General features: G+C 42.0%; 1 protein-coding gene across 7 annotated transcripts in view; it reads right to left on the reverse strand.

The window, feature by feature from the left end:
* Nucleotides 1–21417, reverse strand: part of LOC132900991 (cGMP-dependent 3',5'-cyclic phosphodiesterase) — a 542454-nt gene that overhangs the window by 78585 nt on the left and 442452 nt on the right. For all 7 annotated transcript variants that reach the window (XM_060943407.1, XM_060943409.1, XM_060943411.1 and 4 more), the window contains one exon: nucleotides 477–529. In XM_060943407.1, the coding sequence (XP_060799390.1) occupies nucleotides 477–529 (53 nt within the window). The remainder of the gene's footprint in view (nucleotides 1–476; nucleotides 530–21417) is intronic.

Below are 21417 nucleotides of genomic sequence, written 5' to 3' on the forward strand. Positions count from 1 at the left end.
ATGCAAATGTGTGTGAGTAGATGCGACAGAGGGATACACTCTGGGGGGAATATGTTCTAACTTGTCTCCCGAGCTTGAGATATTAATCTTAATAAAAAGTTTCTTGCTTGAGCAATTGGATCCTGTGTAATGTATTTGAAGAGCCAATCAATCCCACAACATGAGTTTCCTCCTCTCCTGTTTAGAATCATTTGTGTTAAGTGATGCACAGGCTGTGCCTCGCTGATATTCAGAGGTTAATTATTCATCTAATTGTGGTTTTATCACTTCATCTGTTCATCTCGATCTGTTTTGTACTCCTGAGTGTGCAGGGTCATCCTCACAGCACCAATGACTTAATGAAGACTCTTATCTGCAATACACTCATAAACTAAACATATAGCTCACCACACACACACAAACACACACAATATTTTTTAGATATTAAGTCAGTAGTGTGTGTGTGTGTGTGTGTACACGTCTGTGTTATAACTCACATAGTTGATGACTTTGAGCTGAAGTGATGCTGCATCCAGATCATACAGCTCACCTGCCGATCAGAACAAACACAGTCATCACAGATCAGAGCAGATCAAATGGTCCTCATGTCACTATAACATGAACATGGAGAACGTTCTCCTTTACACAGAGCAGGTGAGGATGTGAGGAGAGAATAACTTTAGCAGTTCAACAGAAACACTCTATTCTTCCAGTACACATATACACACATTGAACACAGACAGCACCCGAAGTCTATTCTCTCTCTCTCTCTCTCTCACACACACAGATGTTTTAGCATTCACCTGAAATAACTTCAAGTATATTTAAGTATACAGTGTGTTGCAAAAGTATTCATCCCCCTTGGTGTTTGTCCTGTTTTGTCGCATTACAAGCTGGAATGAAAATGGATTTTTGGAGGGTTAGCACCATTTGATTTATGTAACATGCACGGTCATCACAGATAAATTCACAATAAAACAACAATTTTCACCTTTAAAGTGGTAGGCACCACTTTAAAGGTGAAAATTGTTGTTTTATTGTGACATTAAGACAAAAAAACAGAAATCTGGAGTGTGCATAGGTATTCACCCCCTTTCATAAAGTCACACCTGGAGGACGCTCTCGACTCTTACAGTAATGCTTTTATGGCTGAGGACTACAGTTGTCTTGCTAACTTTAGGACTGTAATTGTCATGAACAGTTTTGCACTCAAGTTTCCATCAATGAAGAGTTACAACATCAGCGAAACTGTCTTCTTGTTAAAACTGTTAATATTATAGTCATGCTGTCTGTTGTTGCCCAAATGAGGATGAGTTCCCTTTTGAGTCTGGTTCCTCTCGAGGTTTCTTCCTCATGTCATCTGAGGGAGTTTTTCCTTGCCACCGTCGCCACAGGCTTGCTCATTGGGGATAGATTAGAGATAAAATTAGCTCATGTTTTAAGTCGTTCAAATTCTGTAAAGCTGCTTTGCGACAATGTTTATTGTTAAAGCGCTATACAAATAAACTTGACTTGACTTGACAATGACCTTCAACATACTGCTAAAGCTACACTGGAGTGGTTTAAAGGGAAACATTTAAATGTCTTGGAATGGCCTAATCAAAGCCCAGACCTCAATCCAATTGAGAATCTGTGGCATAACTTGAAGATTGCTGTACACCAACGCAACCTATCCCACTTGAAGGAGTTGGAGTACTTTTACCTTGAGGAATGGGCAAAAATCCCAGTGGCTAGATATGCTAAGCTAATACAGATGTACCCCAAGAGACTTGCAGCTGTAATTGCACAGCAAAAGGTGGCTCTACAAAGTATTGACTTTTTAATTTTATTTATTTATTTATTTATTTAGGGCAGCACGGTGGTGTAGTGGTTAGCGCTGTCGCCTCACAGCAAGAAGGTCTGGGTTCGAGCCCCGTGGTCGGCGAGGGCCTTTCTGTGTGGAGTTTGCATGTTCTCCCCGTGTCCGCGTGGGTTTCCTCCGGGTGCTCCGGTTTCCCCCACAGTCCAAAGACATGCAGGTTAGGTTAACTGGTGACTCTAAATTGACCGTAGGTGTGAATGTGAGTGTGAATGGTTGTCTGTGTCTATGTGTCAGCCCTGTGATGACCTGGCGACTTGTCCAGGGTGTACCCCGCCTTTCACCCGTAGTCAGCTGGGATAGGCTCCAGCTTGCCTGCGACCCTGTAGAAGGATAAAGCGGTTAGAGATAATGAGATGAGATGAGATTTATTTATTTATTTGGGGGGGGGGGGGGGTGTACTTATGTACACTACAGATTTCTGCAGATTGCTGCTCTTTTTGTCACTCCATAGGCTATAGGCTGGGTTATTCAGCCTGCATGATCACACTCATTCTCTTTTCTGATGAAGAGATATGATATGATGGAGAATTCCATCTCTCTGGTTTTTTTTTTTGGTATGTTTTGCCTTAATATTTCGATAACCTCAAAAATGCCTTTATTTGAGTGAGTGCAAAACCCTGCATTTAAACAAAACAAAAAAAAAAGATGATTTGTGCTATTCAGTTTTGAGGGCTTTTTGACATCACTCTTAATTAAATAAAATTTATTTTCAGTGGTGTATAGGTTCAGTGATTTCCTCAGCCAGTTAAGCTCATTTCACTTCATAGTTGCTTTAATTTCATGTTCCAGGTCATCGTCCTGCTAGAAGGTCAAGCACCATCCACTGACTTCTAAAATGTTGGGGTGGATCTGCACAATTAAGATGCTTCACTCCACTTCAGAATTAATTCCTCTGCTTCTGTGTGCAGTCACATGATCAATAAAGGCTTCGATGATCCGAGTCCACATGGAGCCGTGCATGCCCAAGTTGTGGCAGATTACACCATAGTTTCAATTATTCCCCCCCTTCCTTTTTCTATCCCTCTGACTCAGGTCTTCATTTCCATCTCATCTCATCTCATCTCATTATCTCTAGCCGCTTTATCCTTCTACAGGGTCGCAGGCAAGCTGGAGCCTATCCCAGCTGACTACGGGCGAAAGGCGGGGTACACCCTGGACAAGTCGCCAGGTCATCACAGGGCTGATACATAGACAACCATTCACACTCACATTCACACCTACGGTCAATTTTAGAGTCACCAGTTAACCTAACCTGCATGTCTTTGGACTGTGGGGGAAACTGGAGCACCCGGAGGAAACCCACGCGAACACGGGGAGAACATGCAAACTCCACACAGAAAGGCCCTCGCCGGCCCCGGGGCTCGAACCCAGGACCTTCTTGCTGTGAGGCGACAGCGCTAACCACTACACCACAGTGCCGCCCTTCATTTCCATCTCATTTAATTAAAAGCTTTTTCCCCAGAATCTTTAGAGATTTATTCAGGTAAACATCTGTTGAAAGCAAATGTAACTTTAACCCCTTCGGACACAAGGAAAAATGCTATGGAACTTCATGCGTACAACTGTACACATTGGTGCTCCTCGGACCTGCCTGATCCATCCTGATGCCCTATGTCTGGCTGGAGTCTAAATCACATTGCTCCTGTGGAGGACGGCCCCATATGGACAGTTGAAAGTCACACTTGGAAGATGCTCTGGACGCTTATAGTAATGCTTTTATGGCTGAGGGCTACAGTTGACTTGCTTACTTTAGGACTGCAGTTGTCATGAACTCAATTTTCCATCAATGAACAGTTTATAACTTCAATAAAACAGACTTCATGTTAAAACTGTTATAATTATGTTGTCTATTGTCGCCCAAATGAGGTTGGGTTCCCTTTTGGGTCTGGTTCCTCTCAAAGTTTCTTCCTCATGTCGTCTGAGGGAGTTTTTCCTTGCCAATGTCGCCACAGGCTTGCTCATTGGGGATAGATTAGGGATAAAATTAGCTCATGTTTAAAGTCACAAAAATTCTGCAAAGCTGCTTTGCGACAATGTCTATTGTTAAAAGCGCTATAAAAATAAACTTGACTTGACATTATGTCTGAAGGGGTTATTTTAATAATAAACTCCACAGGAGGAGAAATCAAAACCAAAAGCGCCTGCTAGGACCACGAAAGAACATACGGAACGCCGTCAGAGTTTTTAAGAGTTAAAGCTAGATTTCATAAAACCGGTGAAATTTACTTCCCTCTGAAATTTGGTCATTGTGATATATGTTTATTTCTGTAATATCTCAAAAAATATCAGGCCATTCTGTGGCTGGGAAGTTATTTAATTTGAGGGGATTCCCGAGCAAATAATGTGCATGAAATCGCTCACTTTGCGCAGTCAAGCAGACAGAGGAAGTCCGTGTGTGCATGCGCAGGTTTACCTTCTTCTTCTTCTGGGTTTTATAGCAGTTGGCGTCACAGTGTTGCATTACTGCCATCTACAGGTTTACATTTGACCGTGCACTGACAGTTCCATCATTCTGTCACTAAATGAACAGCTGATCACACCGAGGTGCTCGCTGACCGCCGATATTTATTAGTTTGGTCCTGCGTTTCCTTTCCTTCGCAACATAATGTCTTTTCTTCTCGCTTTCCGTTACTGTAGTCGGTCTTTCATGTTTCATTCGCACACTCACGTCCTCCATTTTTCTCTCCTGTTTCAAATTTGTATCCCATAATACCTTGCGTGAACAGGGAAAGCCCACCACGTGATGCATGACGTAGTATCTTGTACTGCATTGGCTCCCAATCAAACTTTGTATTGATTATAAAATACTACTATTGACCTTTAAAGCACTAAATGGTCTCACACCACAGTACCTGAGCGAACTTCTGGTCCTCTATGACCTGCCACGCCTACTTAGATCAAAAGGTGCAGGCTATCTGCTGGTACCTCGTATAGTGAAGGCTACATCAGGGGGCAGAGCCTTTTTTTTACAAAGCCCCACAGTTATGGAACAGCCTTCCAAGTAGTGTTTGGGAATCAGACACAGTCTCAGCATTTAAGTCTAGGCTGAAAACATATCTGTTTAGTCAAGCCTTTTGTTAATGGTGTTTATGAGGTAAAGGTGTAGATCTGGAGGGTCCTCAGACAAAGTGTTTTGGTAAACTGGGATGTATAGATGCTGTCAGTCCCCCACTCGCTTGCTCACTCGAGTTTGTTGACGGTGTAGTGGCTGCTGCTTTATGTCCTGGGGCTCCCTCATGCCTGTGTTACCTTCTGGCTCTCCCCTTTTAGTTATGCTGTCATAGTTAGTTTTGCCGGAGTCCCTGCTTATACTCAGGGCAAAATGTATACTGTACCGACTTATTCAGGTGACATTGGGCATACCTAACAAGCTGTGTTTTCTCTCTCTTCTCTCCCCCCCCCCAATCTGTCCCTCTGAGTTACATGTCGGTCCTGGGATCGAGATGCTGACCTCTTTTGCTCCTCGGACCTGCCTGATCCATCCTGATGCCCTGTGTCTGGTTGGAGTCTCATCGAATCGCTCCTGTGGAGGACGGCCCCATGAGGACAGTTGAAAGTCACACCTGGAGGACGCTCTGGACTCTTACAGTAATGCTTTTATGGCTGAGGACTTGCTAACTTTAGGACTGCAGTTGTCATGAAAAGTTTTGCACTCAAGTTTCCATTAATGAAGAGTTTATAACATCAACAAAACTGACTTCATGTTAAAACTGTTAATGTCATAGTCATGTTGTCTGTTGTTGTCCAGGTGAGGATTGGTTTCCTTTTGGGTCTGGTTCCTCTCGAGGTTTCTTCCTTGTGTCGTCTGAGGGAGTTTTTCCTTGCCACCATTGCCACGGGCTTGCTCATTGGGGATAGATTAGGGATAAAATTGGCTCATGTCTTGGGTCATTCAGATTCTGTAAAGGTGCTTTGGGACAATATCTATTGTTAAAAGCGCTATACAAACAAACTTGACTTGACTTGTACTGCGTCATGGTCAAGCAGGAAAAATTGGGGAGAATTTAGGGTTACGTGGCCCTAAATTTATTAATTGTTCTATTTAAAAAAAAAGGGAGTCTGTGATTCGAATTCAGTAGCTTTCGGTCCACTAAACAAAAATAACTGGGCGTCAAGGAAAATTATTTTTATGACCTACACTTGAAAAATCTGAAAGGCAGTCTACTTTTAAATATGCAGGAACAGCAAAAGTAAAACTAAATAAAGCCTTTAAAATACAAAGTGCAGTTCATTATCTCGTCATAAAGTATAAATGTGAAATGAACCTGCTCAGCCCTGGACATCTCTCTCTCTCTATCTCTCCTCTAATGTAACATTTAATCCTGGCTTGAATGATTACAGGTCATGATGTTTTCTCTTCACAGATCAACACATTTTAAAGTATATTTTAATCAAGTACGACAATACGACTGTCACCAGTTCCTTCTTGCTTTTTAACAAGATGACCTGCCTTATTACCTTTTTTTTTCCTGGTGATCTCACATTTGAACCTCAAACACAAACATTCTGGATTCCAGGGTTTGACATTAACGGTACTCTGACTACCCGGAACAACCAAATGTTTGGTCCGGATAAGTCAAATCCACATCTGCTTGGCTGACAGGACAAGTTGAGTATTTTTGAAAATCACCATGTTTGTAGTAATTATTCAAGAGTCACATCAATAAAGTTCCAACAAAACCAGTTCAATCACATCAGTGATCTGGCCGTGTTATTGTTTACGAAATTCCGGGGAAGCCAAGTACAGCAGGCGTGTGTGTGTGTGTGTGTGTGTGTGTGTGTGTGTGTAGAAATAATCACGTTGTAATATCTAATTATAGATTTTTAGACTTTAAATTCATGGAAATTGGAGAAATGGTGATCAAATACCTCAGTAAAATAAATATCTGTGGTGAAGCTTCATTTCATTCGGACAGTCACTGTATTTTTCTTTTGTATGATTCGCATTAACACATTATCGTAAAATATTTCGGGGGAATTTTCCGACAGTGCTGAACTCACTTATGATTTGTTTTCATTCACAGCGTAATTCTGTCCCCGTTATCACATCCAGCTCATTTTCTTTCAGTTTCATTTCTTTAAATTAATTTATACTTCACATTTGACTGGAGTAATCAGGATTTAACTTTATTTCCTCCAGAAGCTTTGAATTCAGGTAAGTCTAACTCTTAAAACAGCAGGTCAGGTCATGGGTTAGAACACACACACACACACACACACCATAATGGGGTATTGGATAGTTTCTGTTTATTGTTACAGTTAAAGTTTGAGTTTTATTGAAAATTTATAAATCATTAAAGCAAAATCATTATCATAACCATACCTGCTTTTTGATAAACTTTATTAATCACTTCCCTTTCATTGAACTAGTAAATACAAAGTAATATCAGTGCTCGAAAAAGCCTCATGGCCAATCATCCCAGACGACTAAAGTCTGTGCAAGGACGAGTAAAACTTTAATGGTGATTGTTATGTAGTGGGTTCCTTTAGATAACCTTTCTAGAGACATATTTAGACACGTCCACGGTGAGAACTATATTCATTTACTGAAGTATCTGCATTAGTTCGTACATACAGATAATTACTGGAACAGTGGCAGTGCAGCACCAACTAGTGGTACGGGGTGCATACATTGGTGGAGTCAGTGCAGGGCACATACATCACATCTCCTCCCCACTAAATGTTGTTCTCCCCTTAACAAGACCTTACAACACTTTTTTTTTTTTACATTTAAATCACACTAACCTTGAGGTTGGGAGTAGACTGTCCCAAACCCCTGAGTCAGTCAAGGGTTTATTCTGCCCTTATTCTTGAGACATGACTCCTTAAACTAACAAAAATACAGCTTGACAGTCTCTCCTTCAAGTGTCCAAAAGGAAACTGTCTTCACCATGCTTAACGCCTTAAGGGCTGTAACAAACTGGTGGTTTAATAACTCTGGAGGGGTATCGCTTACCAGTCTCTTGTGGTTGTGTGTTGGTTTCCTCTGAGGTTACCTGAGGTGATGACACACTCACGGATTCAGAAGAATGATGCATAGCAGGTTTGGGAGTGGTGTTCTCCACCACAGGTAGGTCTACTGAAGCGTGAGAAGATGCCATGTCTCCGTTGGTTGAAGCATCCAACTCAGCATGTCTGGCCAACATCTGGTCAGCGTGGCGTCTCCAGTGTTCTGACGATCCAATGTTGACTGTGTATGGCACAGGACCAGTCTCGGCTGACACTACTCCCAGTGTCCACTTCTCTCCTCTCCCATAATCCCGAACTAACACTTTGTCACTGACCTTGAACGACCTGGTCTTGGCATGAATCTCTCGGCGAGCACACTGTGCCTCTTGCGCCTTTTCCACTTCTGATGTGACGTTCGGCTTCAGCAGGTCAAGTCAAGAACGTAACTTGCGATGCATGAAGAGCATGGATGGCGTCTCCTTGGTTGTGGAGTGCGGAGTGTTGCGATACCTTAGCAAGAATGCATCCAGTCTGTGTTGAATTGAAGCTGTTCCTGTGGAACGTTTCAGTGAATGCTTGAATGTTTGCACAAAACGTTCTGCAAGGCCATTTGTAGATGGATGAAATGGTGCAGAGCGGATGTGCTTCACTCCGTTGCTTTTCATGAATGTCTTGAACTCACTTGACATGAACTGTGGGCCATTATCACTTACTAAGACTTCAGGGAGCCCATAGCGACTGAACAGCCCTCTCAGTACCTGTACTGTCTTAGAAGTTGTGGTTGCACTCATGAGGTGTACTTCTGGCCATTTAGAGTGTGTGTCTACGACTACCATAAACATAATGGCCTTGGAAAGGACCGGCAAAATCGACATGGATCCTCTGCCATGGAGATCCAGGCCAAGTCCATGGATGGAGGGGTGATGGTCCTGGTGCTTTCTGTGTGAGCTGATAGGACTGACAGGTCTTTGAGACTTTTTCAATTTGAGCGTCGATACCTGGCCACGACATGTAACTGCGAGCGACAGCCTTCATTTTGATGACACCCGGATGTCCCATGTGTAGCTCAGACAACACTCTGGGCCTCAGTTTTGGAGGGATGACAACGCAGATACCCCACATAAGGCACCCTTGTTGGAGTGTCAGTTCATCCTTCCTGCTGATGAATGGTGCCAGCGCGCTGTCTACATCCTGGACTCTTGGAAACTGACCTGTGGATACCATTTCCACTACCTGAGCAAGAACCTGATCTGTCCTGCTCTCTCTCTCTCTTTCTCCAGATTTCTTTGCAGTTCACAGGTAAGGCCTCCGAGTGTCTAATGTGAAAGCTGTCCACCGCACTGTTTTTCTCCTTTGGAGATGTGGGGATTGGCAGATGTGACAGCCCATCAGTATTGCCATGATGTGCTGCCTCTCTGTACTGTATGGTGTAATCATGAGCAGCTAACAAGAGAGCCCACCACTGCATTCTAGCGGCTGCCATAGATGGTATAGCGTTACTAGGACTCAGAATTGTGGTCAGTGGACGGTGGTCTGTAAGGAGTATAAACTTCCTGCCATACAGGTAGTGGTGGAATTTACGAACTCCAAAGATGATGCCGAGAGCTTCACGCTCAATTTGGGCATAATTCTGTTCTGCTTTGTTCAGAGTCCTTGAGGCGCAGGCTATGGGCCTCTCTTGTCCATTTGGAAGGATGTGTGAAATGACGCTACCTACCCCATATGGGGATGCGTCACACGCCAGCCAGATGGGAAGGTGCGGGTCATAATGGGTCAACACACTTTGAGAGAGTAGTTATTCTTTAGCCTCTTTAAAAGCTGTTGCACATTCTGGTGTCCATGGCCATTGCTTTCCTTTACACAGAAGAGCATTCAGTGGGCAAAGGATAGACGACAAATTTGGAATGAATCTGCTGTAATAATTAATAAGCCCTAAAAATGAGCGAAGCTGGCTCACGTCAGTCGGTGCAGGAGCCTCCACAATTGCCCGGACTTTCTCAGGAGATTTGTGTAGACCATGGGCATCGATGACGTGGCCCAAGTATTCCAACGAATCCTTGAAAAATTCACATTTTTCTTTCTGTACACGCAAGCTGACTTCTTTCAAGCGCCCAAGAACTGCGTCCAAGTTCTTCAGGTGTTGGGCACGGTCGTGGCCAGTAACTAGAATGTCATCCAGGTAGCAGTGGACGTTTGGAAAACCTTGGAGGATCTGGTCCATGGCTCGCTGGAAAATAGCTGGTGATGATGTAATCCCAAAAGCAAGCCTGTTATAACAGAACAGACCCTTGGACGTAGTTATTGTGAGGTATTTTCTAGATTTTTCTTCAACAACCAATTGCAAATATGCATGAGATAGGTCCAGCTTACTGAAACGCTGCCTTCCTTGACAGAGATGCAAATAAATCCTCGATGCGTGGAATTGGATATTTCTCTACACATAGAGCGGGGTTGACTGTAACTTTAAAATCGCCACAAATTCTAACATCTCCATTCTTTTTAACAACGGGCACAATGGGCATTGCCCACTCACTAAACTTCACAGGTAAAATGATGCCCTCTTTACACAGTTGGTCAATCTCAGCCTCCACTTTTGGCCTGAGAGCATAAGGAACGACTCTTGCCTGACAGAAACGTGGTTGATGCTCCAGTTTCAGAGCTATGGCAGCTTCAGTGCCTTTCAGAGTACCCAGCTCTTTTTTAAAGACTTCACTGTGCCTTTGTAGCACTCCCTCTAGCGTCTCTTCACGAATCGTCTTAATTTCCCGCCAGTCAATCTGCACCGTATTTTTCGCAGCCATTCCCGACTGAAAAGTGGGGGTGAAGCTCCTTTGACCACATACAGTGGTAGCTTAGCCCTCTGCTTGTTCATTTTCACAGAGACCGTGATGACTCCCTCTGGTGAAATCATCTCACCAGTGTACTGTATGTCTTCAACATTATACTTGTTTGGCACAAAGGCAAGTTGCAAAACTGTGCATCATACAATTCTCTTAAAATCAGACTAACTGCCGCACCTGTGTCTAACTCCATTTCAATGATCTTCCCATCAATTTTTGGTTTAACACATTTGTGTGACAAATTTCCCTTCTGTGCCACCATATGCAGACTTAGCTCTGAATCAGTTGTGCTACCATCACTACTGGACCTCTCTTTTGCCTCCATGTGGTGCACTCTGTTCTTATTTTTGACTTTGGGTTTCACTGACTTTTCATTATTTACAGTCTCTTTGTTTCTGCAAACTTTTGATATACAGTTAGGTCCATAAATATTTGGACAGAGACAACATTTTTCTAATTTTGGTTCTGTACATTACCACAATGAATTTTGAACAAAACAATTCAGATGCAGTTGAAGTTCAGACTTTCAGCTTTAATTCAGTGGGTTGAACAAAATGATTGCATAAAAATGTGAGGAACTAAAGCATTTTTTAAACACAATCCCTTCATTTCAGGGGCTCAAAAGTAATTGGACAAATTAAATAATTGTAAATAAAATGTTCATTTCTAATACTTGGTTGAAAACCCTTTGTTGGCAATGACTGCCTGAAGTCTTGAACTCATGGACATCACCAGACACTGTGTTTCCTCCTTTTTAATGCTCTGCCAGGCCTTTACTGCACCGGTTTTCAGTTGCTGTCTGTTTGTGGGCCTTTCTGTCTGAAGTTTAGTCTTTAACAAGTGAAATGCATGCTCAATTGGGTTGAGATCAGGTGACTGACTTGGCCATTCAAGAATATTTCACTTCTTTGCTTTAATAAACTCCTGGGTTGCTTTGGCTTTATGTTTTGGGTCATTGTCCATCTGTATTATGAAACGCCGACCAATCAGTTTGGCTGCATTTGCCTGGATTTGAGCACACAGTATGTCTCTGAATACCTCAGAATTCATCCGGCTGCTTCTGTCCTGTGTCACATCATTAATAAACACCAGTGACCCAGTGCCACTGGCAGCCATGCATGCCCAAGCCATCACACTGCCTCCGCCATGTTTTACAGGTGATGTGGTATGCTTTGGATCATGAGCTGTACCATGCCTTCGCCATACTTTTTTCTTTCCATCATTCTGGTAGAGGTTGATCTTGGTTTCATCTGTCCAAAGAATGTTCTTCCAGAACTGTGCTGGCTTTTTTAGATGTTTTTTAGCAAAGTCCAATCTAGCCTTTTTATTCTTGAGGCTTATGAGTGGCTTGCACCGTGCAGTGAACCCTCTGTATTTACTTTCATGCAGTCTTCTCTTTATGGTAGATTTGGATATTGATACACCTACCTCCTGGAGAGTGTTGTTCACTTGGTTGGCTGTTGTGAAGGCATTTTTCTTCACCATGGAAATTATTCTGTGATCATCCACCACTATTGTCGTCTGTGGGCATCCAGGTCTTTTTGCATTGATGAGTTCACCAGTGCTTTCTTTCTTTCTCAGGATGTACCAAACTGTAGATTTTGCCACTCCTAATATTGTAGCAATTTCTCGGATGGGTTTTTTTCTGTTTTCGCAGCTTAAGGATGGCTTGTTTCACCTGCATGGAGAGCTCCTTTGACCGCATGTTTTCTTCACAGCAAAATCTTCCAAATGCAAGCACCACACCTCAAATCAACTCCAGGCCTTTTATCTGCTTAATTGAGAATGACATAACGAAGGAATTGCCCACACCTGCCCATGAAATAGCCTTTGAGTCAATTGTCCAATTACTTTTGGTCCCTTTAAAAACAGGGTGGCACATGTTAAGGAGCTGAAACTCCTAAACCCTTCATCCAATTTTAATTTGGATACCCTCTAATGAAAGTTGAAAGTCTGGACTTTATGTCCATGTCCATTATATAACTATAACTTGAATATGTTTCAGTAAACAGGTAAAAAAACAAAATTTGTGTCAGTGTCCAAATATATATGGACCTAACTGTATGACCTTTCTTACCACAGTTGTGGCATTTCTGTTCCTTGTAATAACACTCTGCTTCTTTATGATTTGTTTTACCACAGCGCGCACACTTGTCGCGTTGCTGATTATTCACTGACAATGCGTGCACCTTTAGCACGTTACTCAGCTGATGCGTTTCTCGTGCTACAGTCTCCACTGACACAGCAATCTCTACCGCCTTCTGGAAAGTGAGAGCCACTTCGGTCAGCAATCGTTTCTGTATTGCCTCTGCGTTCAGTCCGCAAACGAGCCTGTCTCTCAACGCATCCTGCAAGTGTGTGCCAAATTCGCAATGTTCCGAGAGCTTTTTAATGACTGCAATGGACTGCGTCACAGATTCTCCCTCTTGTTGGTTTCGTTTATGAAAGCGAAACCTTTCCGCGATAACAATTGGTTTCGGAGAAAAATGCCCTTGCAAAACACTCACAATGTCTTGATATGACTTTTCCCCTGGCTTGTCAGGAGCTATGAGGCTGCGTAAAAGTCCATACATAGCAGCACCCATTACGCTTAAAAAAACGGCTACCTTTTTATCTTCCTCAATCTCGTTCGCCTTTACAAAGTGCTCAAACCTCTCCACGTAGGTTGTCCATTGCTCCACGTTCTCGTCGAACGCATTTATGTGTCCAATGTATCCGTAGCCAGCTATTTCGTGTCATTAGCACTCGCCCTCCCTTTTCTATACGTGCGAGTCTTGGTCAGCTTTCCACCGCGACCAAACTTTTCCCTTCCTCCACTCACAGTCAGTACCGTGGCGGAAACACTGCGGGTAATCTAAAGTCTACCTCGTCGCCAATAATGTTATGTAGTGGGTTCCTTTAGATAACCTTTCTAGAGACATACTCAGACACGTCTTCATGGTGAGAACTATATTCATTTACTGAAGTATCTGCGTTAGTTCGTACATACAGATAATTACTGGAACAGTGGCAGCACAGCGCCAACTAGTGGTACGGGGTGCATACATTGGTGGAGTCAGTGCAGGGCACATACATCACAGTGATCATCCAATTGGACAACAAAAGTTAGTGTTGGCAACCTAAGCAACACAGGCGCTAAGAGAACAGGGAACCAGTGTAAAGTAGCTCATCTCATTTCACGGGAAATGCATTAAAAAGTTTTATTCATCAACACAACATCGTTACATTGAGGAAATCATTCAATTTTCCTTGTTTCTGGTTATAATTCATCAGAGTATGCGTGTGTTCGAGTGTACTGGAAAAGCTCGGCTCAGGGGGTCCATGTAACGATGTAATTATCCCAGTTGGCTAAGGGTGATGAGGGTCAAGGACATCGTGTGCCAGCAGCGTGCTTGAAGCGGGCAGGTGTCAAACATGGAACTTTTATATCACGACTGGAGTTAATCATAAACAATATCACTGAATAATGTTCCTTACCTCTAACCAGTGTGTGTGTGTGTGTGTGCGTGTGTGTGTGTGCATCTCATCTCATTATCCCTAGCCGCTTTATCCTGTTCTACAGGGTCTCAGGCAAGCTGGAGCCTATCCCAGCTGACCACGGGCGAAAGGCGGGGTACACCCTGGACAAGTCGCCAGGTCATCACAGGGCTGACACACACCCCCCTTTTCTACCAAATCAGTTCCAGGGCTGGTTCGGGGCCAGTGCTGGTGCTGGTTCACAACTTGTTCAACTTGCGAGCCAGCTGAGAACCAGTTTGCTTTTCCATAGCTCGCGGTGCTAAGGGAAGCCACGTCATTACGTCGCTGTATACGTCAGTTACGTCGCTACGTTTGCATAAACCTTGGCGCGAATATCGAAGCAAAAACAACACGGAAGAAGCAGCAGCAGCAACAACAACAACAACAATAATAATAATAAAGGATGACTTTGCGTTTGTACAGCTGCTGCTTCTCGTCGCTTAAAAATGGCGATCTTTCGCGGTCTTGTTATTGTTGTTGGTCTTAACAACTCCGCCCCCCCCGCTGACGTAAGCGGTTCTTTCCTCTGGCCCAGCAGAAAGTTGGTGCTAGCCTGGAACCGTTTTTTCTGGCCCCAGAGCCAGTTCTTTGTCAGTGGAAACAGAAAACCCGGTTCCAAACTAAGCACTGGCCCCGAACCCGCCCTGGAACTGCTTTGGTGGAAAAGGGGCAACAGAGACACAGACAACCATTCACACTCACATTCACACCTACGGTCAATTTAGAGTCACCAGTTAACCTAACCTGCATGTCTTTGGACTGTGGGGGAAACCGGAGCACCCGGAGGAAACCCACGCGGACACGGGGAGAACGTGCAAACTCCACACAGAAAGGCCCTCATTGGCCACAGGGCTCGAACCCGGACCTTCTTGCTGTGTGGCGACAGTGCTAACCACTACATCACCGTGCCGCCCAATAATATAATATTTTATTTTAATTTTATCTAATAGTGGATGGTACAATAATTACAAACACTAACAGAATCAGCACATTCCAGTTGTAGCTATATAGTCATATAGTCACTATAATCACCCTTGCACGAATAATTTCAATAGACGGTTAATGTTCAGTTCCCTTTTCATTAATTCTTGATTCAAAAGCACAGCTGTGTCACACAGGTTGATCAGTGTGTAACGGACAGTAACAATTTTATCCAAAATAGTTTTTTCTGCCTTAGTTGATTTATTTCCCTTTCACATACTGGTGTAAAGTTCAGTGTGTTTATGTAGAACTCTCTCGAACTGTAGGTTCATTTCTACGCTCTCTGGTTCCAAGGTGACATTTTGCACAGGACTGCGTTCCTTTGATAACAGAAACAAAGCTCCAGCATTATTATACTCATTCAAAACTCTCCACAGCTTAATATACCCTAAATTATTCATTCCTCTGCTACTAGAACTTCTTTCTGAATGTGTCTGCATATATTGGTGTTATGGTTTTGTGGATTTATCATAATTATGCTGCTTCACCTACATAAAAAAAATATCTGCATTCTGTCCTCTTCAAAATAAAATAAAATAAAGCTCTGGGTAAGTGGAATTGTTTTTCGGGCAAGTATGTTTTGGGTGTTGCTTACCTATTGGGCAAATAAGACTGGGAGGTTTTTTTTGAGGACTGAATGTTATGGTCAGGACGAGTGAAAAATCTTGCTGCTTTTCCGACTGGACAAGAGGATTAAAAAGTTAATGTCAAGCTCTTGATTAGAACTTTTTTTTTTCTTCAGTTCAGACTTCATGAACTGTTCAGTACAGATGTGTGTGGATTTAAAACTTCCATCAATTTCTAATTTTCGTAGTACTCACTTCATACACTGTAAAATATAATAAGTTGACTTTACTTAAAAAAAATATGTAAAGTCGTTGCCTCAAAAAAAGTCATTTATGTTGATTTAGATAAATTAGATTGGGTTAACTTATTTTTTGTGAGTTTGCAGTACTCAAATTAACTTAGATTAGTTTGATTACATTAACTTATTTATTTTGAGTTTGCAGTACTCACATAAACTTATATTAATTTGATTACATTAACTTATTTATTGTGAGTTTGCAGTACTCATCTTATATAATTTTGATTACATTAACTTATTTATTTTAAGTTTACAGTACAAGTTAATGTAATCAAAATTATATAAGATGAGTACTGCAAACTCACAATAAATAAGTTAATGTAATCAAATTAATATAAGTTTATGTGAGTACTGCAAACTCAAAATAAATAAGTTAATGTAATCAAACTAATCTAAGTTAATTTGAGTACTGCAAACTCACAAAAAATAAGTTAACCCAATCTAATTTATCTAAATCAACATAAATTACTTTTTTTGAGGCAACGACTTTGCATATTTTTTTTAAGTAAAGTCAGCTTATTATATTTTACAGTGTACTAAAATTACAGTTGAGCACTTTTTTCCACAAATAACTGGATTTTCATGAAGACCACATTTCTTGTGAATGATGAATGTGAATGATGTATGAATAAATTTGTTCATATTCAGCTAAATAAATGAGGCTCATTGTTATTCTCCTGTAATCTGTCTTAAAATACATCAACAGTATATATTTGTGTCCACGTCTACAGGTGCTGCTGAGCGCAGAAGATTTGCTCTCCATCCTTCAGTCAGAAATACTTATTTTTTTGCCCACACGCCCGCGCCCGCACACACACACACACACACACACACACACACACACACACGGAGCGTGTTTAAAAAGCCACCGTCTGGCAATCATATAATGAATGGATGCTTTAAAACACTCTGATAAAAATGTAGCTGCTATGGGTCATATCAGTTTATCTCCATGCTGTCTGACCAGGGATGCATTTAAAAATAAAATAATAAAATTAATCAAAAGAAAGAGCGAGATCCCACAGGCGCAGAGGCAGATGAAGTGTACACTCCCACATACACATCTGAGCCATGTGTTTAACCCACGTTTGCTTTCACTGTTCTTTTATGAGCTTTAATTTTTATTTTTCTTGTTATTGTATTTTCTTCTGAAGCACATTTCAACACATGAAAAAACACATTCTATTACATCATTTTGTTCACTGCTACGCAGTCATCCACTCGAAACAATCATGAACAAGTAGTGTTTAAGCCCTTTATGGACACCAATACACTTGGAACCGATACACGTTTCTCATCGCAAATGAATAACCCTAAATAAATAAACTCATGATCCAATAACATGTGATCTTCTATTCATATGTAAGAGGCTGGAAACTGATTTGTGTTCATTCATAGCCAACTGGGATTCCTCATGGAGTGAGCTCATGAATAACTTATTATAGAATCTATGGAAGGTGATAATAGCATCTGAATAGGGCTATAAACTGAAAAATGCTTCTCTTTGCACAAATCCACAGGAATGTCATAGACTGAACAGATGTGGAGAAAAACACTCATCACTTACTTCAGCAAGGGAAAAAAATGGACAATTTCAAAGCTGAGATTTTATATTTGATTTTTTTTTTCATAAAATATGTTTATGAGAGGGGGCGGCACGGTGGTGTAGTGGTTAGCGCTGTCGCCTCACAGCAAGAAGGTCCTGGGTTCGAGCCCCGGGGCCGGCGAGGGCCTTTCTGTGTGGAGTTTGCATGTTCTCCCCGTGTCCGCGTGGGTTTCCTCCGGGTGCTCCGGTTTCCCCCACAGTCCAAAGACATGCAGGTTAGGTTAACTGGTGGCTCTAAATTGAGCGTAGGTGTGAATGTGAGTGTGAATGGTTGTCTGTGTCTATGTGTCAGCCCTGTGATGACCTGGCGACTTGTCCAGGGTGTACCCCGCCTTTCGCCCGTAGTCAGCTGGGATAGGCTCCAGCTTGCCTGCGACCCTGTAGAACAGGATAAAGCGGCTAGAGATAATGAGATGAGATGAGATAAAACATCACATCATTCTTCTGCTAATCAGACATTTCTGCTAAACAGAACCTGCTGAAATCTTTCCCCAGAATCGTCCTATCCACTGTGCTTCTCTTTTTACATTTTCCCCTCATTTCTTAAATAAATTTTTTTGAAAATGTATTCATTGCTGCCAAATTGTGTTTGGTTTGTTTATGGGAACATAACGTTTATTTTAGGTGAATGTAATTTAATTTTCATCTTTTTCTGGACAATTTCCTGACACTTTTCCTTTTCTCTTCCTCTCTTTGGAACATCTTGAATCTCATCATCTCATCTCATTATCTCTAGCCGCTTTATCCTGTTCTACAGGGTCGCAGGCAAGCTGGAGCCTATCCCAGCTGACTACGGGCGAAAGGCGGGGTACACCCTGGACAAGTCACCAGGTCATCACAGGGCTGACACATAGACACAGACAACCATTCACATTCACATTCACACCTACGGTCAATTTAGAGTCACCAGTTAACCTAACCTGCATGTCTTTGGACTGTGGGGGAAACCGGAGCACCCGGAGGAAACCCACGCAGACACGGGGAGAACATGCAAACTCCACACAGAAAGGCCCTCGCCGGCCCCGGGGCTCGAACCCAGGACCTTCTTGCTGTGAGGCGACAGCGCTAACCACTACACCACCGTGCCGCCCTACATCTTGAATATTAGAAATAATATTAAAATATATACCATTTCAGTCCTCAAAAAAAAAAAGTCTCCCAGTCTTACTTGCCCAATGGGCAAGCAGCACCCAAAACATACTTTCGCGAAAAACAATTCCGCTTGCCCAGAGCTTTATTTTATTTTGGAAAGGACAGAATGCAGTTGATTTTTTTTTTAATAGGTGAAGCAGCATAATTATCATAAATCCGCAAAACCATAACACCAATATATGCACACATGTTCAGAAAGAAAGAAGTTCTAGTAGCAGAGGAATGAATAATTTAGGGTATGTTAAGCTGTGGAGAGTTTTGAATGAGTATAATAACGCTGGAGCTTTGTTTCTGTTATCAAAGGAACGCAGTCCTGTGCAAAACGTCACCGTGGAACCAGAGAGCGTAGAAATGAACCTACAGTTCGAGAGAGTTCTACATAAACACACTGAACTTTACACCAGCTGCACGCATGTGAAATGGAAACAAATCAACTAAGGCAGGAAAAATTATTTTGGATAAAATTGTTACTGTCCGTTACACACTGATCAACCTGTGTGACTCAGCTGTGCCTTTGAATCGAGAATTAATGAAAAGGGAACTGAACATTAACCGTCTATTGAAATTATTTGTGCAAGGGTGATTTATAGTTACTGTATAACTAACAGCTACAACTGAAATGTGCTGATTCTGTTAGTGTTTGTAATTATTGTACCATCCACTATTAGATAAAATTAAAATAAAATCTTACAATATTGTTTGAAAGTCTAGAGCATAGGTGGCCAACCCGCGGCTCGCGAGCCGCATGCGGCTCTTTGCCTGTTGTCATGCGGCTCTCACCTTCACGTCCAAGTTGGTGTTCGTTTGTGGTTTTATGTGCGTTTTCGCTTCACTGCAGTTAATTACGGTTATTTTATTAAAGGTGCTTCGCTTGGTTTCATTACGGTATTTTCACATCATGACAAATGCGCAGGTGCGTTTGGGCGCGCAAGCCTGAGTAGTAGGTGAGTGCTCATTCAGTTTTGATGCCTTGAGTGAGAGTAGAGTATACTGTAAGTGTAAATAGTCATGAGAACACAGAACACATTGAATGAGAAGGTGTGTCCAAACTTTTGGCATGTAGTGTATATACATTATGTATTTGTTCATTTGTTTTCCAGTTATCAATTTGTGTGTGTGCGTGTGTGTTCTTCTTTCAAAAATTTGAGCATTGTATTATATTTTATCTATATTTGCACTTGCACTGATCACTGTTCCCAGTGCCTATGGAGCTTGTACTGTTTGAGGAAATTAAATTAGCACTTTGTAATTTCCATTTTCCGACTGACTGTATTTATTTGAATACTTATTTATTTGAATGCAGGTCTTGTGCAGGTCATGCAATTGAGAATTCAAGCTGAATCAAAATGGCTTTTGCATTTTCGATGTTAAACAGGTAACTCCAAAATGCACTAGAATACAGGAAATTGCATCTAAGAAATCCAAAATTTTTCGGGGGAGGCCCCCCGGAACCCCCCCAATGGGGGGAATTCCCACATGTAAACAATGTCTGCCTTTGTGCCCCACCTACAATTTTCTTCACCAATCGCCACTGTTGAAAATGACTGGTCTGTGGTCTTGGTACTGCAGTAAATGTATCATTATCATGTTGGTGTGGGGCATTGGTTAAGTTGGAGTGTGACATCAATGTGGCTGTGTGTGTGTGTGTGTCCGCACGCGCAGAAGGAAGGGTAATATTTGTGTGCCCATGTTCATGTGCCAATGTGGCTCTTTGCCGTAACACAGTAAGAATTGTGGCTCTTGGGCTCCGACTGGTTGGCCACCCCTGGTCTAGAGCAAGATATTTTGTTATTTTACAAATAACACTCCAGATATTGTTTTAACAATAATAAGCACCACTGTATAAATGATAGTGTAGATAGCTGTGTAACTACATGTCCTGGGGGTTGATGAGACATGGAGGGGTGGGGATACCACAGTGTAGGTCAGAGCCCTTTGAGAGTAAATGCTTTGGCTTTCACAACATTCTGTTCCCAAAAGCTGATGTCAGGGGAAAAAGTCTTTACACAAAGAAGGTTTTCTTGTTTTTGCAGTTTTTTTTAAAACTGTTCTTCCGTGTCGGGACTTTTCAGGAAAAAGATGTAGCTAATGCTAACGCTGGGCCACAAATCTGCATCGTCACTTCAGTCATTTCGAGGAATTTTGTACAGACCAGAACCGCTAATAAACTCTAATTTCCATGTATATCTATCCTTCGCTTCTTTCTGACTAAGATTATCTAAGTAATCCGGTAGTAGAGCTTTTTTAACTGTAGTTTTCTTGGGACAACAGCAACAGACGCCGGACATCTCCACTTGGCTTCAGTATGTGAACTACCAATCAGTGGGTCCCATATGTGTTTACAATTTTTATGTCACGATTTACAACCAGTGGGAGACACCCTTTGTCGGCTGTCCACCAATCACAGGTTCCCGTGCCACAATGGTGGTATGTTGATAAATATTTAGAAAATAAAAATGATATAATTACGAAATATACGAAACCATGAAAAACAATTTAAACAATTATAATATATATACTGGTTAAAGGTAAGGAACATTATTCAGTGATATTGTTTATTATTAACTCCAATCGTGATATAAAAGTTCCAAGTTTGACACCTGCCCGCTTCAACCGCGCTGCTGGCACTCAATGTCCTTGACCCTCATCACCCTTAGCCAACTGA

Source organism: Neoarius graeffei, chromosome 16 (genome assembly GCF_027579695.1).
Source record: "Neoarius graeffei isolate fNeoGra1 chromosome 16, fNeoGra1.pri, whole genome shotgun sequence".
Taxonomy (NCBI): Eukaryota; Metazoa; Chordata; class Actinopteri; order Siluriformes; family Ariidae; genus Neoarius; species Neoarius graeffei.